This window comes from Dromaius novaehollandiae, chromosome 1 (assembly GCF_036370855.1).
Source record: "Dromaius novaehollandiae isolate bDroNov1 chromosome 1, bDroNov1.hap1, whole genome shotgun sequence".
NCBI lineage: Eukaryota > Metazoa > Chordata > Aves > Casuariiformes > Dromaiidae > Dromaius > Dromaius novaehollandiae.
Genome location: NC_088098.1, coordinates 12,571,416 through 12,590,603, shown reverse-complemented (window position 1 = coordinate 12,590,603; position 19,188 = coordinate 12,571,416). Strand labels below are relative to the sequence as shown.

General features: G+C 42.3%; 1 protein-coding gene across 1 annotated transcript in view; it reads left to right on the top strand.

Moving 5' to 3' along the window:
* LAMB4 (laminin subunit beta 4) overlaps nt 1-19,188 on the top strand; it is a 52,206-nt gene that overhangs the window by 11,677 nt on the left and 21,341 nt on the right. Inside the window, exons 9-22 of the mRNA XM_026095364.2 lie at nt 845-965; nt 2,722-2,910; nt 3,699-3,878; nt 5,278-5,387; nt 6,675-6,754; nt 7,766-7,916; nt 8,885-9,016; nt 9,996-10,181; nt 11,346-11,467; nt 12,232-12,352; nt 13,345-13,522; nt 15,268-15,411; nt 15,944-16,175; nt 17,828-17,985. Coding sequence (XP_025951149.2) covers nt 845-965; nt 2,722-2,910; nt 3,699-3,878; nt 5,278-5,387; nt 6,675-6,754; nt 7,766-7,916; nt 8,885-9,016; nt 9,996-10,181; nt 11,346-11,467; nt 12,232-12,352; nt 13,345-13,522; nt 15,268-15,411; nt 15,944-16,175; nt 17,828-17,985 — 2,104 coding nt within the window. The remainder of the gene's footprint in view (nt 1-844; nt 966-2,721; nt 2,911-3,698; nt 3,879-5,277; nt 5,388-6,674; nt 6,755-7,765; nt 7,917-8,884; nt 9,017-9,995; nt 10,182-11,345; nt 11,468-12,231; nt 12,353-13,344; nt 13,523-15,267; nt 15,412-15,943; nt 16,176-17,827; nt 17,986-19,188) is intronic.

The following is a 19,188-nucleotide window of genomic DNA, read 5'->3' as shown; positions in this document are numbered from 1 at the left end:
ACTCACTGGGCACATTCCTTCGCTGCAGCTGGGCTCGGGGGATCTGCAGCAATAAAGGGAGATGTCAGCACAGAGAAAATCTGACAATGCAAAACTAACCTGTGAAAAATGGCTTAATAAAAAATTCAGGAACATGATCATAAGTTTATTCCTTTTGGGAACAAGTGGTTTTTTTTCCCCTGGAGATGTAGGGAGAGAGATAAAGAAATAAAAATGTTGAAGCCTTCATTTATGTCACTGGAAGTAGAGTTTCTTTCTAAATACTGCACAGCAGCTTTAAAACTGGATAAAATTGGTAGGTATTCTCCATACTTTTTACTCAGATAACTAAGAATTTTGTCAGTTGAGGGAGCCAAAGAGCTTTGGATTTCCCTGATTTTGCTGGCATACCACAGGCAGAATATTACTTGAGTGTTCTTACAGATGAGCATTTTAACATAGTGTAGGGAACAGGAGGGCTCATAACTATTTTATGAATACAGGTGCAGTACCTGGAATGCTATAATTTGATTTAGGAGTCCTGCTGGAGGCTAGTGGCCATTTTGTAGTGTTGAAACGTGCATCAGTAGAGAAAGATAAACCACTTTAAACCTGTTACTTAATGGAGCAATAAAGCCATCAGAAACAGAATATTCCTGCAGACATACTAAAAAATTTGTTCTAAGATGCAAGAACAGCAAAATCTGATTCTGTCATAGCAGAAGTTTTATGTGTGGAGGAAGAAAACATCATTTTGATCCACCTCTGTTTCATTTGGGAGGGAGAACGATACTTTTATTTTCCCCTTCAAATTCCACAAAACTAAAGAAAGGTCTCTTCTATTTTCCCTTCCTGGCTTTTGCAGGTCCACGGGAGATGCATCTGCCACCATAACACTGCTGGTGTGTCCTGTGAAAGATGTAAAGATTTCTACAATGATGCTCCCTGGAGGCCAGCTGAAGGGGCACAAGATAATGCTTGCAAACGTAAGGGCAACATATGCTTTTCCTTTTTAGCACAAGCAGGGTGGGTGTAGTACAACCAAGTGCTATGCCTGATGGGATGGCCAGGTTTCTGGGAAGGAATCTTTCTTATGTCCCTGGATAGAACCATAGACGGATTCATGTGTCCATCTGTGCTGAGTTGCCCTACAAGAAAAAGAGCCCATTCTTATTTTTCATAGAGAGAAAAGATGATAAAAACAGGAAAAGGTAACTAACGCTAAAAAGATCATTCATTGGCTAGCATGAGGTCTTTCTTGCAAAGGAAAGACAAGGCTGAATTATTTATTTCCACAGCAGTCAATAACGTAGGACTACAAAAATAATATATCAGGATCTGTAACAAATATTCAGTGAGCTCTTTCTTTGATGAAACAATGCTCACTACTGCATATAAGCCGCACTCGTCAGTATGGACATTTTTCCAAGTTTAGGGCCCAGTTTTGTCATAAGTCTCCAATTATCCTATGCAGGAATACGTGATAGAATAGTTTATGTTACTGCTGTTTTTTGTCAGCAGCTTTGGCTAGCAAGCAAGTTATATGAACCAAAATTTAGTGCAGAATAATGAATCACCGTTCACACATATGCAGTATCAAAGCTAAAAAGGTACAAAATTGTAGATTTCAGAGATAACCTTTTTATTGGAAAAGGAGGTCTATTTTTGACCTACACCTGATCCGGAAAATGTGTGTGTTTGGGTGTGTTTGCCAAGTGCAGCGTTGCCAGCTCCCACTAACTTAGAGTAAGTCAGGCAGTTCTGGCCCCACTCCAGGAGCTCCCTGACTGCAGTGCACTGCTGAGATCAAACTGCACCAATTTAGTATGACACAGGCTGTTGGCACAGTGTGATAAATGTCCCCTCCTGGGTGCAGATGTTGGCAAGGCCTTCTTCTCCCCTCCCCAGAGATGGTGTCACCGAGCTGCCATTTTCGGCCGGAGGAGAAGGGAAAGGGGAAGAGTGAAGAGCAGCAGCCTCTGACTCCTCTTCCCCTACCCAAGGGTGGTGCTGAGGTGTTTTATGGGTGGATGCTGCCATTCTCTGCAGGTGGGGAAAAGGAGAGCAAGTCAGGCAGAAGGGTCTTCTCCTTGAGGCAGGATTGGACATTCAGAGTTTCTTGCATGGTCTGGCACCTGGGACTAACAGAGGGTGAAATGGTGCCACTCATGCTAACATCAGCCCCGAGTGAGATGCCTGGATTCTTCTGTTATGTTCCCACTGGTGGCTTGTTTGACTGCTTGGTTTATGATTTAAAGCATGCACATGTACCCAAGTCAACTTCAGAATGACTCAGAACTACCTCCTGTGCAGACTGCTAACTTTTACAGCCAAGAGCATTAGTTCTCTTCACCTTTGTTCTTGCTCCCCCTTCTCTTCAACTGTTCTCCACAGTCATATGCTTCAATTTTTTTTCAATTAGCCCCTAGTCTTGCCATTATTATGCTCTCCTAGTGCATGTAAATCAAATAAAACTTGCTGACAGCACCAAAGCTACTAAATTTACTGAATGCAAATGTGAGCCTCATTGCAGAATCTGGACACTGAGTTTGCTGGAAAATCTTGGTGATCCCACAGCTGTAAAGCATTTGGTCTAGGTGGCAATAATCTTGCTGGCATCCCTAGGACACTAAATATCGTACTAGTAACAAGTAGCCCCATATTAATGGTAGACAGCAACAGTGGCAAGATCACAATCAGAAGTATGGTGCAAAATATCTCACCGTGCGTTTTTGGTTTCAGAGTGCAAATGCAATGGCCATTCTGACAGATGCCACTTTGACATGGCAGTGTACCAGGCCAACGGTGGTGACAGCGGTGGTGTTTGTGAAGACTGTCAAGACAATACCATGGGGCAACACTGTGATCAGTGCAAACTTTTCTTTTACCAGGATCCACTCAAAGTCATCTCAGACCCTCACGTGTGCCTCCGTAAGCTTCCCTTTTTTAGTGTCTTTAAGAATGGCTCAGAACAGGGTGGCTCCAGTTCTCTTTGCTACCCTCTGAGCCCATTGCATCGCTACACTTAAATGTTAATACAGTCGTAAAAATGTTAACAGACCTATTACGTCCAGACTACCTTATAAAGTAACTGCATAACAGCATCCTTAAACAAGCATTATAAAAGCTGCGTACTTTCAACTCATTGCTCAACTGAGCCTTGAAATCCATCAGGGATGTCATCTTTCTTAAACAATATCAATATAAATATGCATAGCAATAGTGTTGTTGCTTCTGTGATAGTCATGGATTATAAAAAAGATGATAAATGATGGGACAAGTAGCATCTTTTGCTATAGCAAGTGCAATATGTGGGAAAAATAAACTTTCAGGCATGCAAGCCCTTATTCTGAAAGATGAGCAAAGTTCAGTATTAACATAGCATGGGAAAATGCTCTAGTATAATTTAGTTGTAATAATTGATTGGCCATTTTGAGTGAAAAGCCCTTAAGGAGCAGAGGGGAAGATTACCAAGGGGAGAGGTGTGGTAGATATGAGCTCTGCTGTGAGAAATGGTTAGTACCTTAGGGAAAAATGGGATGCTACAGAAAACTAGTGTCTCTTGTTTAATCCAATGTTTCTGGGAAATAATTCATCCATGGACAACTCAGACTAGCTCTGTGGAGGTGGCTTATGTGTGGTATTCCTCTGCAACCTTATAGCTTTTTCAAACTTGCATCTAAATATACTTTTTTATGTCTCCTTGACTGCCCGTGTAGCCTGTGACTGTGACCCAGAAGGCACGCTGCACAACGGCCTGTGTGAGAGCCGCACAGACCCTCTTCTGGGAACTATTGCTGGTCGATGCCCTTGCAAGAAGAACGTGGAGGGAGTCCGCTGTGACAAGTGCAGGCCAAACTGCTATGGCCTGAGTGGCAGTGACCCTCTAGGCTGCCAGCGTATGTAAACCACCACATTTATTCTTCTTTCCAAAGCATTTTTAAGCTATTGAGGTAGTAGAACCTAAAGAAACACATACTAAAACATAGATACTACCTGCTTTACAAAATACCCAGTTGCCTACTGTAATTTAATGTCAGGGACATTAAATTCCTGAGGAAGGCAAAGGTTATCAGGACTGAAAAGATACAAAATTATTTGCAGAACACATGGTATATTGTAAAAGATAAGAATGTATTAATAGAAGGATTGTTAAATAGGCAACTTCATTGAAAAGGGAAATTAAAACACATGAATGTTATTTTATAATCAAAATCAGCATAAGGATGATTTAATAGCCAAGGAAAGGATCTCAGGAATCGCTCTGAGGATATCTGGACTCTATACAGCACAGTGCAGTGTTGAGATGGTCCAGCCCTGGCCTCAGAAGCAGTCCAGCTGCAGTGATGAGGAGACATAGGCCAGCTCATTTACCCACATTTCACTTCTCAGTGCTTACTTCTCAACAAAGATGTCACAAACTATGCAGGCTAGGTGCCGTTACAGAGCAGGCTAACTTGATATAAGCATTTCCTAATACCGTTTTTCCCACTCCGGGTGATAGTGCCAGGGCTGTAATGTTCTGCTTGCCACTCTGTAAGGTTCCCAGTGACTAAGAGTAGTGTCTAGAGAAAATACGTATGGCTCTTTCTGGGAAGTCATGGTCTGAACTGGTCTTTTAAATGCATTTAGAAGCCATTCATCAGGAAGCAAATGTATTTCTTAGAAAGAGGGAAATGGAAATACCATCCAAATCCACATATTCTACTCATTTTAGGCTCCATGCTCAAAAAATAACTAACGTAAAATAAAGAGAAACCCACCTGGCCCAAAACAAATCTTCTTCAGTATGAATGCTTTTTCTGCCTAATAAGACCATGATATATTTTGCCCCCTCTGCTTGGTTTCTAAATTTTTGGGGCAGTGTTTTGGGAATCTTCATGCAGGGCACTGAAGTGACAGGGGAATGAGGAAGCTGCTGACTGCTTGTCTTGAGAGCTTGCAGCCAGGCATTTCTCTGAATTAGATTCACTGAATAACGCATCCTGCTCCTGCTCAGGGACATTCTGCGTTTGTGAACAAAATTTGAGGATCAACACACAGGAATGCACAGAAAATCACTGCACTGGACTTCTGCCAATCTTTCCCTATTCCCCCTAGAAAGGTTCCCCACCAAAGAAAAGGTCCATCCCCCAAAACAATCAGGTTGCTGTGGGGTGTCAGGGGATGTCAATCTGCAGATTATTTACCCGAACGATGGAGACTGCCTGTCGCTCTGATGCCACATCTAAAGCAAATGCCAGCTCTGCTTCTCTCAGCGGCGCCCGCAGAAGTAACCGCTCCTTTCTTTCCTCGCAGCCTGCAACTGTGATCCCTCTGGCAGTTTGCCTTTCTCCAGCTGTGATCCTGCGACTGGAGAGTGCCTCTGTCAGCGGTATGCCACTGGGCGACGCTGTGAAAAATGCATCGTATGTATTCAGACAGCTTTTCCCGTTACATTGTATTGGGTCTTGATTCATGTGGTTTTAGCAGATTCCACTCCCATCTCCTGCCGCCTTGTGGGCTCTGCGATGGCGTTTCATCAAAGGAGAAAATGGCATATGTTCTGTGTATGCGACATCATTTCTTATGCATTTAGAATTAGAAGGAGCAGGAAACAGCTTGTTTTCACTCCGGAAATCTGCCACTGTAGCAGGTGCAGCTTGGGGATTTGGGCCCTTGGTGGTGCCTGCATTGGCTTTACTCTGTGTTCATGGAATAGGATTGGGCTTTCAGGTCCAGCAAGAGCCCCAGCTGTCCCTGTAATGTCTTTAGATTCTCCACTCAAAGCCTGGCCTCGACAGACTATACATGGGAAGGAAAGATGAGTGTGAAAAGAAGGATTCCATGGTGTTTTGGGATATGAACTACTGCTACCATGGGAGTCAGCCTGCAGGGAAGGACGGGAATAGATGTGGATTTAGATTTCTCAAAGTATTGGCAGATGGTATCCTAACAAAAAGTAGCATTTTGTAGTATTTTTCCTTTCATTATGAAGGGAATATTGAAGGAACATCATTGCCAGAAAATTAGACTTAGTCAAAATTCAAAATAATTTCATGGCTATACACTTGCATTTTGCATTAACATGTTTGGTTCTTCTGTTTTTACTGTTTGCAAACATTTTTGCAATCAAATTGCGCTAGGAACAGCATTCGTGGAAAGGGAGGAAAATGCAAAATCACACGCTCGAACCATCTTTGCTGTTCCCCGTGCAAGTTGATTGGACAAATGGGTAAAAATCTGGCCCTTGTTGCAGTGTCTGAGCACCCGTGCAGTCCGGTAACAGAAGCAATCTCACCGTGTCGCCTGGCCAAGCACAAGTAGGCAGCCTGGGAACAGCCCACAGATGTGAAGGACTCCGAGAGTGAAGGATTCAGAGCCTATTGTATCTATCTACAGAATTAAAACAGTTTTAAATAGCAGAAGAAACAAACAAAAAGTGCAGAAAATTGCTCTGTTTGTACAAATTTTGTAGGCAGAAAAAGGGGCTAGACATAGGAGACAGAGTTTGCTGATGCTCCACAGAGCTTTGTGGACTGTGTGGTATGGCTTAAACAGCAGTGTTGTCTTTTAGGACTTGAGCCTTAATAACACACACATACTTTACTTGCATCATAGTTCCAGAGGATTGTTCATCCAGGGAAGTAAATTATGTCGTGCTTTGCATACTTCAATATTTTCTGAAAAAATCCTTCGCTTTCTTTATATCCCAGTTAGGGTACTGGGGCCTTGGCAAGAGCTTGTATGGCTGCTCTCCATGTGACTGTGACATTGGGGGATCCCAGAATAACTTGTAAGTTGATGTTCTCCTTGAAGTTTTTGCTTGGTTTTGGTTTTATAAACTCTCGGGCTAGACTTTCTAATTAGTTTCATACTGTCTCAGTACAAATGGGAAAATAGACTGAAGACATAATTTTGTCACAAATGCTATAAAGTCATGTTGGGATCCTGGAAATGTATTTGTGATTTTAAAGGAGATTTACCTTTTTTCTTTTGAAGTCCACTTTGAATCACATGGAGTCAAGATTAGTTTGGAAAAAAGTACAAACCATCTAGTTTGAGAAAACCAGAAGCTCTAATATCAGTAGAAATTAGCAATAAGTTAGGAGTGACATTTTTAACTTAACTTCCAACATCCACTTTAAAAGCTAGAAATACCTTATTTTTTTCAGAGGTACTGGGCTCCTATTCAAAAGGTATCATTTTAGAGACAAGCTTTGTTTCAGTTGTGCTCCTCCAGGATTTAGATCATTGATTGTTAGATTTCAGATATAGGATCATATAATCCGATCCCATAGGACAATTCCTCAATATGCTCAGTGTGCGTTAAATCATAGCTAGGCATTTTCTGGTGTGTTAAATAAGAGTTTAAGTATATGAACACTACCATATTGCATCAAATCAAAAGTCCTTCTGACCTAATGTTCTGTCTCTAAAAATGATAGGTGATAGAGTCTAAGGAATAGTAATAGATACAGTAATAGATATAGAAACAGATATAATAATAGATAGTAACAGATGCTCAAGAAGCAAAGGAATCCGTGCTTCTGGTTACGGAATGGACAGAAAAAGAAAGAGCCTGTCACATCTCTCTTAAGTGATGAAAAAGTAGCATTGAGTAAATTCAGCATCAGAGAGCGGAAACGGATTGTCGGTGGAAGGAAAAAGTTTTATAAGTGATCCAGTCTGGTGATGAAAGAAACAAAACAAAGCTGAAACAAAGGTGGAATTTAGCTCCTTTTGTGCTCGGAGGATCCAGATGTTTTATGCTCTCATATCCTTCCTTTACCAACTCTTACCCTAGGTGCTCACCAAAGGATGGTCAGTGCATGTGTCTTCCCAACATTGTGAGCCGCCAGTGTAATGAACCAGCCTCAGGCTACTTCTTCTTACCCCTGGATTATTACATTTATGAAGCTGAGCATGCAAAGCCCCTTTCTGGATCTGCACCTCTGGTACGTTGTATGGTTTGTAGGTGTTGAACTGAGTGGAGATTCAGACGGTGGTTGCAGGGGGGGCAAAGCTCAGGAGAGCAGCCATCGCAGCGGAGCAGCCAGAGCTGCCCTTTAGCAGGAAGGTACAAAACAAATTCCACAGCCCTCATCAATTCATCCTTGTTTCCATGGACATGACTGCACCTGAACTGTGGCGGTCACCAGGGAACAGTCACTGCAGCATGGTGTGACCGTGTGCAAAGCTGTCCCTGCTGCTCCTCAAGTGGGGGCTGGTCTAGTATAAATTAGAGCAATTAATTTAATTAATTAAATTAGAAGATGTATTTGAGTTACCAACAGCTCCAGGAGGAGCTATCACAAACTGTGATATTTCTGGGGAATTCCAACATAGGGAAGAACCAAATTCCTCTCTGATCCATTGGACTCCATTCTCGCTGCTTTGTATCATGGCACTGATTACAGCCCAATTTCCTCAAGAATTTGGCATCCATTCATAATGTTTTTAGAGCACTTACTCTTACTATTCTTATTATTGACAAAATTAGTGTACTTGTTCTCCATCCAGAGTACAAGTCTGACCTTGCTGGAATGTGTCCCTTCCGCTGCCTAAATTTTTACTAATATTTCTTCTCTGATGTGTTGTCCAGCAGCTATATAGAAGGGATAATTAAAAAAAATGTTTATTTGTAGGTCACATCCAAAAATATTTAGCTATAATCACAACCAGTAATCATTCTACAGTCCAGTAATGAAATGGAAAACAGATGTCTGGGACATAGCTTATGAGAGGAAGTACAAGTTAATTGTAACAGAGTGAAAAAAGTTTCCAGCAGTTGCTGGGCCCTATTTTAGAGTTTCATCAGCAGAAAATAGAGCTTGTTTTTCAAATGTGGGTTTTTGCTTGGCTGCTTACCCTTCAAAATAGTTCAGACAATGCTGTCTCCTCCCTCATTACTTCTGTTTTTTAGGTTAAACCAACAGCTCTTCCAAGATGTGACATCTATTTCCAAAAGCAAGGATATGAGTTCACAATAGAAAATGGAAAGATTGTGTTAAACAGGAGCAAGAAACGAACTGTAAGAAAAGCAGGATTGGAACAGGTAAATTGGTGCTTTAATAGTTATTTAAGCAAAAGATTACACCAAATACTAAAATATAATTTTGCAACAAAAGATTGGGCAAGGAAATATATTAAACCAGCAGTGTCTGAGCATATGGAATTCACAGTTCTAGACATTACAATCTTGACACAAATAAAATAAATTTTTGGTACACAATCGGGCTGGACATTTTATAATTCACACAAGCAGGCTTATTTTGCTATGCCTAGCACAGTTTGTAGGGTCAGGTTCAATGAATTGTTTAGAAGGGAAGAGCCCCCATGAAAACAAAACTTTTTTGTGTGTATGAAAGACATTTTCAATGTCAAAGCTGTACTTAGATGTTTACATGGTACCTACTATACTTAAATATTATCAGCTTTGTTATTGTAAGTATTGATATTTATGGAATGTAAATTGTGCTGAAAAATATGCCCATGCTTAATTCTAAAACAGAAAGGTCTTTTAAACTCTTTTTTTAAATAGTGTTACTTCTACCTAGAAAATGTATATATCTGTACATATTTAGGCACATGCACATGCATTTTCTAAATAGAACTATGACTATTTTAAAATACGTCTGAATACATTTCCAGTATTTCTGAGGGGAAACTGTATTGCACAGATACAAATGCTTATAATGAAAAGTCCAACCATGTACAAAATCAAATTTAATCCATTTAAGGTTTGCAATGTGAATGCCTGGAGATGCCAAATATACAGAGATTGATGGGTTAGTCTAGTCGCTCTCACTGCTGTCGTTGCAAAGCTATGGGAAGTTTTTCTCCAAAAGTGACCCTAATCTTCCTACACTTGAGAGTTTTTAGAGTGTAAATCTAGAGTAGGTTTAGAAAATTAGGCTGACTAATGGCTGAAATAAGTAAATTACATGGCAAAAATTCTTCCTTTCTTTTTTCCGAATTTATATTTTCCTAACTTGACTGTGTTTATCGGTGAAAATGTCAATATGTCTTTGCAGGGTACAGTTCAGTTTGGACACAACTCCGCTGTGGCGGTTGTTTTCAGGCAGCCCAGCCCCGGCAGACCTGTCACGTGGACGGGACCTGGCTTCGCCCGGGTTCCCAGGGGAGCCGGACTGACATTTACCATTAACAACATTCCCTTTGCTATGGACTTTGATATCATCATCCGTTACGAGCCTGAGGTACTTGTGATGCAGGGTCTATTTTGCCAGTAATGTGACATGGCGACTCCTCTCACTCTTTCTGTTTAAAGTTAAAATTGTTTGACTTTTCATCCTTATCAGAGGAGAAATAACATGCCCTCTGCCAATCCCCTTAACTCTTTCCACTCTTAAAAAACCAGAATAACAAATATTTTCTAGCTGTCAGCCAAGAATTCATCGTCTGGAGTTTCTGATCTGTTATCTCTGCTTGGATTGGACTTTTGTCCACAAATCAGACGCATGCAAAATACAGCTCCTTTTAGATGAGTATCCCATATTTCTAGCTGGGATTTCCTAAGCAGGAATATTTGTGCATGCAGGAGTGCATATGCGATCTGTGCATATGCCGCGGATGTTTGTCCAGGACTTCTGCAGACATCCAGCATCCCAGTTGCTCCAGCTGGGTGGTGAGGTGTATGAACATTGCAGGAAAATAGCCAAAATCTTATTTTCTGCCTGGACAAAATTTCTCAATGATGAAGACACAGCTAGGAAAATCTATTAATACATATCTAGTTAAATCCAACACTGGACCTATGTGTTCAAAAACACATGCAAGTGTTTTATCTTTACCAATATTTTTACATGCCTTGCTCTTTCCCATCTCAGCTCCCTAGGATAATCACACCATTCGAGATACTCATTCTGCCTGCTATATTCTGCTATTTTCCTGTCATTCTGAGGCAAACAAAATTTCCATTGACCTAAAATCTGAAAATAGGCATCGAATAATTTTGCAGTAGGCTGGTTTGATGTAGATTTTTCTATGTAAGAATTAGACAAAACAGTGGAATTTTAAAGACTCCTGTTACAAAGTCTTTTATGCTTATTATTCTTTATTAGATGCCCGTGCAGGTACATAAAGAATAATTTCTCTGGGACACCACTGTGCTAAGAATGGACAGAACTGCTTCTATTTGCACCAGCTGAGGTCCATTTCCATTAGTCCAATTGCATTAGCCATGGGAAATACAATGCATTTCTCACAGATAACATTTTTTTTTAAATCTTGTAAAGAACAAAGAGGAAATCTGTTTTCTCACTGCAATGTGCTGTCCCTCAGTTGGCTTTCAGTAACCATGGCAAGTGAAAGTGTGTTTTCAGGTGTGAAAAATGATCATAATTTTTTTCCTTTGTTTGTAGTCCTTGGAAGACTGGCTAGCAAGTGTTGCCATTCAACCCGCTGGTATTTTGTCAAGTCAACGCTGCAAAAACAAGGCCACTTCACAGGAGTCACATTCATTGGCTCTCCCAGCTATGAAAAGGTCTGGCTATTCCTGCCCTTACACCTGTAATTTTCTGTGTACAAGTCTTTTACTGAAGCACTGCAGAGCAATAGATGTGGAGGAGTATTAGAATATTAGAAACACACACGTGGCCTTTGCTCTTGCTGTCACACCACAATACCATGTAGACCTAAGGAATAAACTGAGAATCTGATGCTTCAGTCCTCAGTTTGGCAAAGGTTTGTCAAAGCAAGCAGAGCAGCCTTAGATTCTGCTGGGGTTAGTTGTTGCTTTGACAAAAAGCCAATTAAAACTATTTCAGTATAGAAAGGGAATATGTTTTAAAGACGCGGTCCTAGCCTATTTTCAAAACCAGATTTTCAGCTTGCACTTATGGAAAGAACAGAAAGCAGCTGAGAGGACTTACCAAAGTCTTGATCAGACAGCGGAAAAGGACTAGTATGAATAGTGAGCTGCAAACTCCTTTGCTTGGTGGAATAAAACCTGCCATTCTCAGTTTAACCTCACCGTGTGCAGTCAGACAGGCAGAAGTTGTGTGGCTTTCCCAAAGGCAGTGACGCAGGAGCCCGCAAGCTGGGACGTGTTTGGGAAGCAGAGGGGGCCCTGCAGCAGGGCTTGCTCAGGGGTGACGGTGGCCAGTGTCAGGACATGGGCAGAGAGAGGCCTTGCTGTTCTTCAGCAGAGAAGGGACAGCTCGTGACACCCCATAAACTTATGTCGTGTTGCTCTGCTGAGAGACCCCTGACTCCTGGCCTTAATTGTGCTTTATTTCCACTAAACAGAATTGCACTTCTGCAAAAGCCAGTCTGTTTAGAGCCAGGAACAGAATATTCTGTGGATGTTTATTTTTCTCAACCGTCTGCCTCCAACCCAAAGGTTAAATCGTTCATCTTGATCGACTCAGTGAGTAATTCTGTCACAATTCCCTTTAAGCTGTATTTATACCGGTTTGATTTTTTTTTTACACAGACATTCAAAATATTTTAAAATCATTTATAAATTTGTTTTATCAGAAATTCAGAGAAGTGAGCTTCTGCTTACCTCTGTTTGTACTGGATTTGCATGTTTTTGTATGGAAAGAAGGAATTTTATGCTTTAATTTTTATGGAGCAATAACAAAACAGCTCATCAAGTCATAGTTGTTGCATATGTTAATAGTCACTTAGAAGATGTACCTCTATTCGTTGCTTATTTATTATGAGCACACTCTATGTGTGCTGACAAGATGCTGTGGTTAGGGATATATATTCATGCAGTTCTTCATCCATCTGCATTTTTTGAAAATCTTTGTAATTTGTCTGATTCTAATTAAAAATGATGGCTATGTTTAGAGATGGGCCCTGACATTGGAAAATAAAATCAGATCTGCACTTTCCCTGGAATCAGGTCTAGACAATTCCCAAGTTTCCAAGAACTCGGGAACTGGGTGTTAGCTTTGGGTCCTTCTCTTGAGACTTTTGAAAAATATTTTAAAATCATTCCTCTAATTATCTCTGTAGAAGTGAACTTGACAAGGGCTGGCTATACTTGGACATAAAGTCTTCAGCTGATTTTTCTTTGTCCCTGTAAGACGAGTACAAATTTTGGCCAGATACTGCTTTCAGAGTCATAAATATGGCACCTCTTAGCAGTAAAACCAGTTCTGTGCATACATTTGAAGTCTTATTATAACTGGATTTTTTTATATACAGTCTCTTATTTGAAGAACTCAGGGAATGTCTAGAACTTTCAAATAAATGTGAATTTAGATGACTGAACAGCACAGTGACAGATTTAAAAATGTGGTGCTTAAGGCCTCTGTCCTTGCAATGCAGAGCACAGTAACAGAATGTGGGAAATTCTAGTCTTCAGCATATCTAAGCATAAATATTTTCTTTTCTTTCTTAATGCCAAAGCTTGGACTTATTCCCAGAATCAGCTCTGTGGAGAACTTATGCAGTAAAAAAGATTTAGATGAGTACCAGAAGTATCACTGTATTGAAATTGCATCAGAAGTTGGACCTCACATCCTGCCTGAAGCGTGTGCAAGGCTCATAGCAAGCTTGTCAGCTCATATTCATAACGGAGCAGTTGGTAAGGAGCAACCTGACCAGAGACTTGTTTTGGATGATTACTGATTTTACCTTGGGTATGTAGGATATTTTGACTGGTGAGCTGTCAGCCTGTGGCAGTGTAGGTAGGTGAAGCTTATCAGCACATGGTGTGTATGAACATGCAGAATATGTCCTGTTGAACTGCAAATGCCCTGCAAAGAGCTTTCTGTGGTACATGTCCCTTGGCACGTCACATGTGATAGACTTTGTGGAGCATAGAGACAGGAACCATGTCAGAGCTTGTGTGTTTTTCAAAGAACGTTGCAGCCAGATGCAGCTTCACCAGATGGCCAAAGTAGTACATATGTGTTAGCTCTTCCATTAGCACTGGCTGGTACTTGTCTGGTTGCCCAAAAATGGCATAGGAGTTTTTAAGCCCTCAGCCACAGACGCTGCAGGCCAGCTGGATGCAAGGGCATGGATGGTTCACAAGCTTATTTGCTTGAAGAGATTCACCAAGAAACCTCACCAGTCTCCTAGGAAGTGGGCAGAGACAGGTGGGGTTTGAAGCCCTGGGCAATCTCCTGGACCCACTGGTGGAAAGGCAGCTTGTGGCTCAGCAACTAAGTGGACTTCTCCTATGTTGGACCTGTAGCTGTGGATCTTCTTTGTACTTCCACTAACAGGAGGTGCCTTTCAGGGCAACTTTGAGGGCCAGCTCCTTGCAGGAACCTTGCCTCCAATGGACTTGATAGCTTCTGCTTGTTTTTGGCTATTTTTAGAACAGATGCTCACTCACACATCATGCGATATGGTCATGACAATGCAGCCACAGAGTTCCCCTCATTTGTGTTAGGTTTTTGCTCTCTCCCCATTAGCCTCATCCCCATAGTGCTGTGATTCTCGCTATGAAACACTTGCACTTTGGCTTTCGAGAGTTGACATGCTGTGAAATAAAATAAAGCTTTATTTTAGAGACCCTAGTTAGGAGAGATCTTGGGATTCTAGTTTCTGGAGGCAGCAGTGCACTCGGTGTCCTCAGGGAGACAGTACCCTGGGCCCCACTGCAAGGTGGGAGGCAGCTTTGTGACTCAGTAACCAAACCAAACCTTGATTCACGTCTCAGCACTACCTGCGTGGTTAGTGATAACAGTGGCTTGTGTGCCAGAGAATATCCGAAGTGGCACTCCCAATTCTTTTTGGGATATCCTAGAGAGAGGTGGGCAGGAACATGAGGTGCAGTCCAAGACAGTTTCAGTCAGTAGCCTGGGCAGACCACCAGTAACTGGAGAGGCCTCTGAGCATCCTGCACAAAGATCCTCTGTGAGTTTTCAGACCAGCTTCACTTGCCAAGATAGTCCAAGGTGTCCAGAAGCAGCAGGTTTCATACACAGGTGCAGGCTTAGTATTGCATGCAGATTGTGTCCAACACTGCTGCTAGATGCAGACGTAAATCAAACACTTCTGGACTTCAGGATATCTCTATTGGATCTACATTTTGATGCGACCTTTCCTGTCCTATCCCCAGTACAGACCGAGGCCTGAATGTGACACCTCCAACACTGAGACTCGTGCTGGTGCCTGATACTCCATCACCATTTATACAAAAATATCAAATAATCCAAGCTACGGCTGTGAGTGGCTAGTGAACTCATGATATGAGGTGGTCAAGCTCTTTCCTTCCCATCTTTAAGTGTAAAACCTCAAGTGTACGAGAAGAGTCACACTCATTTGCTCTGTTTTCTTTTGAACTAAACCTGTTCTGATTTTCTTTCCTGTTGACAGCATGCAAGTGCAATCCCCAAGGGTCACTGAACACCAGCTGCAGTAAACTCGGGGGCCAGTGCCAGTGCAAAGCTAATGTCGTGGGCCGCTGCTGTGACACATGCTCGGTGGGGAGCTACGGCTTTGGGTTCCACGGCTGCTACTGTGAGTACTCGGCAATGACCCCTACAAAACAGGGGAGGCTCTGCCCATCCCTCCAGCTAACTTCGTTTGAGCTTTTAGGACCAAGGCTGACTTCTGTCCTAGCCACTTCTATGTGGTTTTGCACTTCCTGACTTTTGCAGGGGATGCAGAAATGCGAGTAGAAGGGTGCCTAGTCCTTCCTGGCTGGAAACACACAGTTCCAGAGGTCTTAGCACAAAACCTCTTCTCACATGATTTGTCGCCCTCTCCTCAGATTTGCAAGCTACTCCATTTAATATAATGATTAAATACTGATTTTCAAAGTGTTCACTTGCAAAGCTTTCAGTACCTGGTTCTTCAAGCACACCAAAGCTTTCAGGACTTTGAATCCATTTTGTGCAAAGCAGTGTACAGAATGTTTCTGCAAAAGGAACAAATTTATCCATCCCTGGGGCACCTCTGGGTGGAGCAACACTGCATTCTTGAGGTGTCAGCGCTGCCCGGCATGGTGGGAATACGTTCAGGATGCAACTTTGCCTTTGGTGTTTTCCAGCGTGCGAATGCCACCCCCAAGGCTCGGTGAGCACGCTGTGTGACCAGGTGACAGGGCAATGCTCTTGCCGCCGAGAGGTTGTTGGTCAACGCTGCAGCCGCTGTCTGGCTGGGTATTTTGGATTTCCCCACTGCCGCCCTTGTTCATGTAATGGCTACGCAGAGCTTTGCGACCCAGTGACTGGAGCATGCCTGAACTGCGGAGGGTTCACAGCTGGAAGCCACTGTGAAAGGTAGGTGATGAGCATTCGCTGCAGAGCTCACCCCAACAGTGGTGGCTCTTTAAAACTTGTGTTTTGCTAGGGGCCAGCCCAGCTTCAGCCATCAGGGCCCACGTAAGTCCCCATGAATGCATTAATGACCTTAATTGGAAACACATACATAAAACTGGGCCTCGCTACTGAATGGCAGGTGCATATTTGTTCAGCAAACGCAAGTGATGAGGTGCCGGGCCATCTTAACCATTTGGGAGGATTTGGGGCATGGTGTGTGCACAGCATTGCACCAGGCTTCTGTTGCGAGTTGTGCAAGGTATCAAAGTGCCATGTGCTTGGAGACATGCGCCAAGTGCCATGTATAAGACAGACTGACACCTGCCAGTGTTCAAATTCCCAAGAGGCTAAACTAGTGCTGAATATTCATTTTAATACCTGTAAATATCTCCGAGGAGCTTAAATAAACATGACCTCTTTGCTGGTTTGTATCATTTCTATGTGACCAGCGAATGACTTTTCCCACGCTTCCCGCTCCATTAGAGTCAGTGTTCCTCTTTTATTCTACATCCTGGCAGCAGTATCAGAGAGTTCAATGTGGACATTAGAATAAAATTCATTAGCTAGTTAGTTTAGTTTGGCTGGTTTGTACCTTGTCATTCACTCTTAAGAGAATTTCCCCATGAAACCTATTGAGCTTTTCTTGCAACAGTTTTGGACAGTATAACCTGTAGCTACATTGCTTTTATGTGGTAAACAGATTTAAAACGGAAGAGCAAAACACCTGGTGCCTTGTGCCTCCGCAGAAGCTCCAGGCCCCCAGGCAAAGATAACTGAATAGCCACATTTTTTAGCCATGGTTGTACAAATGTACAGAATTGTGTTCCCATTTGCCACAGTAAAACAGATTAAAGACTGATGGGACCTGCTTCAGAAGCCATCCCGTTGTCCTGCCACGGGGTCACAGGGAGGGACCGGGACCAGGCAGGATGGCAGGGACAGCTGAGTGCAGCTGCCCCTTCACCATCAACCTCCGAGCCCGAGCCCGTGCTCACCAGCAAGCTGGCTGCCGACCTCCCGACTGCCTTGGTAAAGCTCAGCAGCCACCACGTATCAACTGCCGCTGCTTTGGTTTCGCAGGATGTATCAGAGAGAGCATGGCTGATTTCAATATATATGGCAGCATTTGCAATAGGCAATATTCTCTGAGTGCGGTGAGTGAAGAGTTTGCCTGCCAGGACTTTTTTACTGATGCCAGGACTTTCTAATGTCATTTCAACCACTCTGTGTGTGTATATAGAGTGATAGATGAATATGCAGAATTTTTACACTGCAGCTTTTAGCTATGTATACAGAGCATGTGTGATGTGTGATATATATATATATTACCATTTAGATTAAATTTGTTCCAGAGTAGGTGAAAGTCTTCAGTGATATTTCTTGAAAAGAAAATGTAAGATTTTTTATCTTTTTGCTAGATTTTGGGAATGCAGCTCTGATGCTATATTTTTGAACATCTTCGAAGCTGGATATTCCTGTGCCAGTTAGTGGGGATAATGTTACAATGACCTGGACTGTTAAATTATTTATAAATATATACAAATTGATTCACCTGCAGGGACTGAAAGGTGCATTTGTCGATTCATGTTGCTTTGTGTTACCTGTTTTGACAGGTGCATGGATGGCTATTATGGAAGTCCTCTCAAAAGAGAACCCTGCCGCCCATGCATGTGCCCAGAGGCACCTACTAGCAGTAGGTATTTTGCGCATTCCTGTTTCCAAGACTCCCAGACTGCACAATTAGTCTGCAATTGTCTCAAGGGATATTCAGGTACAAAGCAAAATAAAGCTTGATTTTCATTACATTAACATTAGTGCAAGGAAGAAAAGTTACCATCCTCTGCTCAGAAATACTGAGTGAGATAATGATAATAAAATAGATAAGAAAAGTTAATGCCTAAACTGAAATATACTGAAATAGAGTGGGGAAATTCTGTCTGAGAAAAAGTGGGAATTCTGCAATTAGTATTTGATCAATGGATTGACCTGTGTGGATATACTGAAGCCATTAATTAATCGGAAGTGTTATTTATTCCTAGATGAAACTATTGTGCATACCCAGGCTTGCAAAAATGGGCTCCAGTATTGGCTGCCCAGTCTGGGACGCTTAGAGGGAGATGATTAGGAGGCATGAAGTTGTTCTGCATCTTTTGAACCGTCCCAGTGGCATTCACTGGAAACCTAGCCCTTTCCAGTGGCACTACATTAACACGGTGGTGAGAGTGGGGAGAATTTCAGTTGCTCATTTTTCTGAAAAACAAGTGCCAGAAGCCCAAACTAAAAAGAATAAGGCACCAAAAGTATCTGATCTGATTTCCTAATCAGAGAAAATCTCTCATCATACAGAAGAATCTTGCTTTGATATTATGCCCAAAGTGATTGAGTCTTTCTCTCAGTGATCACTTCAGAAGCGGGGATGCCAGTCTCAGCTATCTCAGATGCAGATATTTCTGCTGCAAACTGATGCAGCACTATTTCTTAAGATCCCATTGATTTAGCTTGAAGGCAAAACTGAAAGATAATTTCTCTTCCCTTGGACATTGGAAAGGCCTCCAGTGATGGAAGGAAACTTTAATGAAAAGAAAGCACAATTAAAATCTGAGCCAATGCTATCATCTTTCCTTAGGCCAGGTTCTTTTTTAAGTCATGAGGGGTTTTGCTTGACTAATTGCTATAGGGCCAAAATTATCCTTGTTGTTACTTACCCAGGGGACTTTTGTCCTCAGAAACTACCAGTGTCCTCAGTTCTGGACTTTCTTCCTTCTGATTGCTGCTGGTGAGGCTCTGAGTTACCTCTGTGGCACCAGGCTCATTTCTTGAAGACAAGGAAAGGCTCTGGTACCTGGATCTGAGGCAAAGGAGCTGAGTCCTTGGTTGAGGATGAGCCAATGGACGAGGTCCCAGTGATAGCAGTCTGCCTCAGAAAGGTTTCCAAGATGCATAGAGGGAGCACCCCTGACCAGGGAGGGCATTG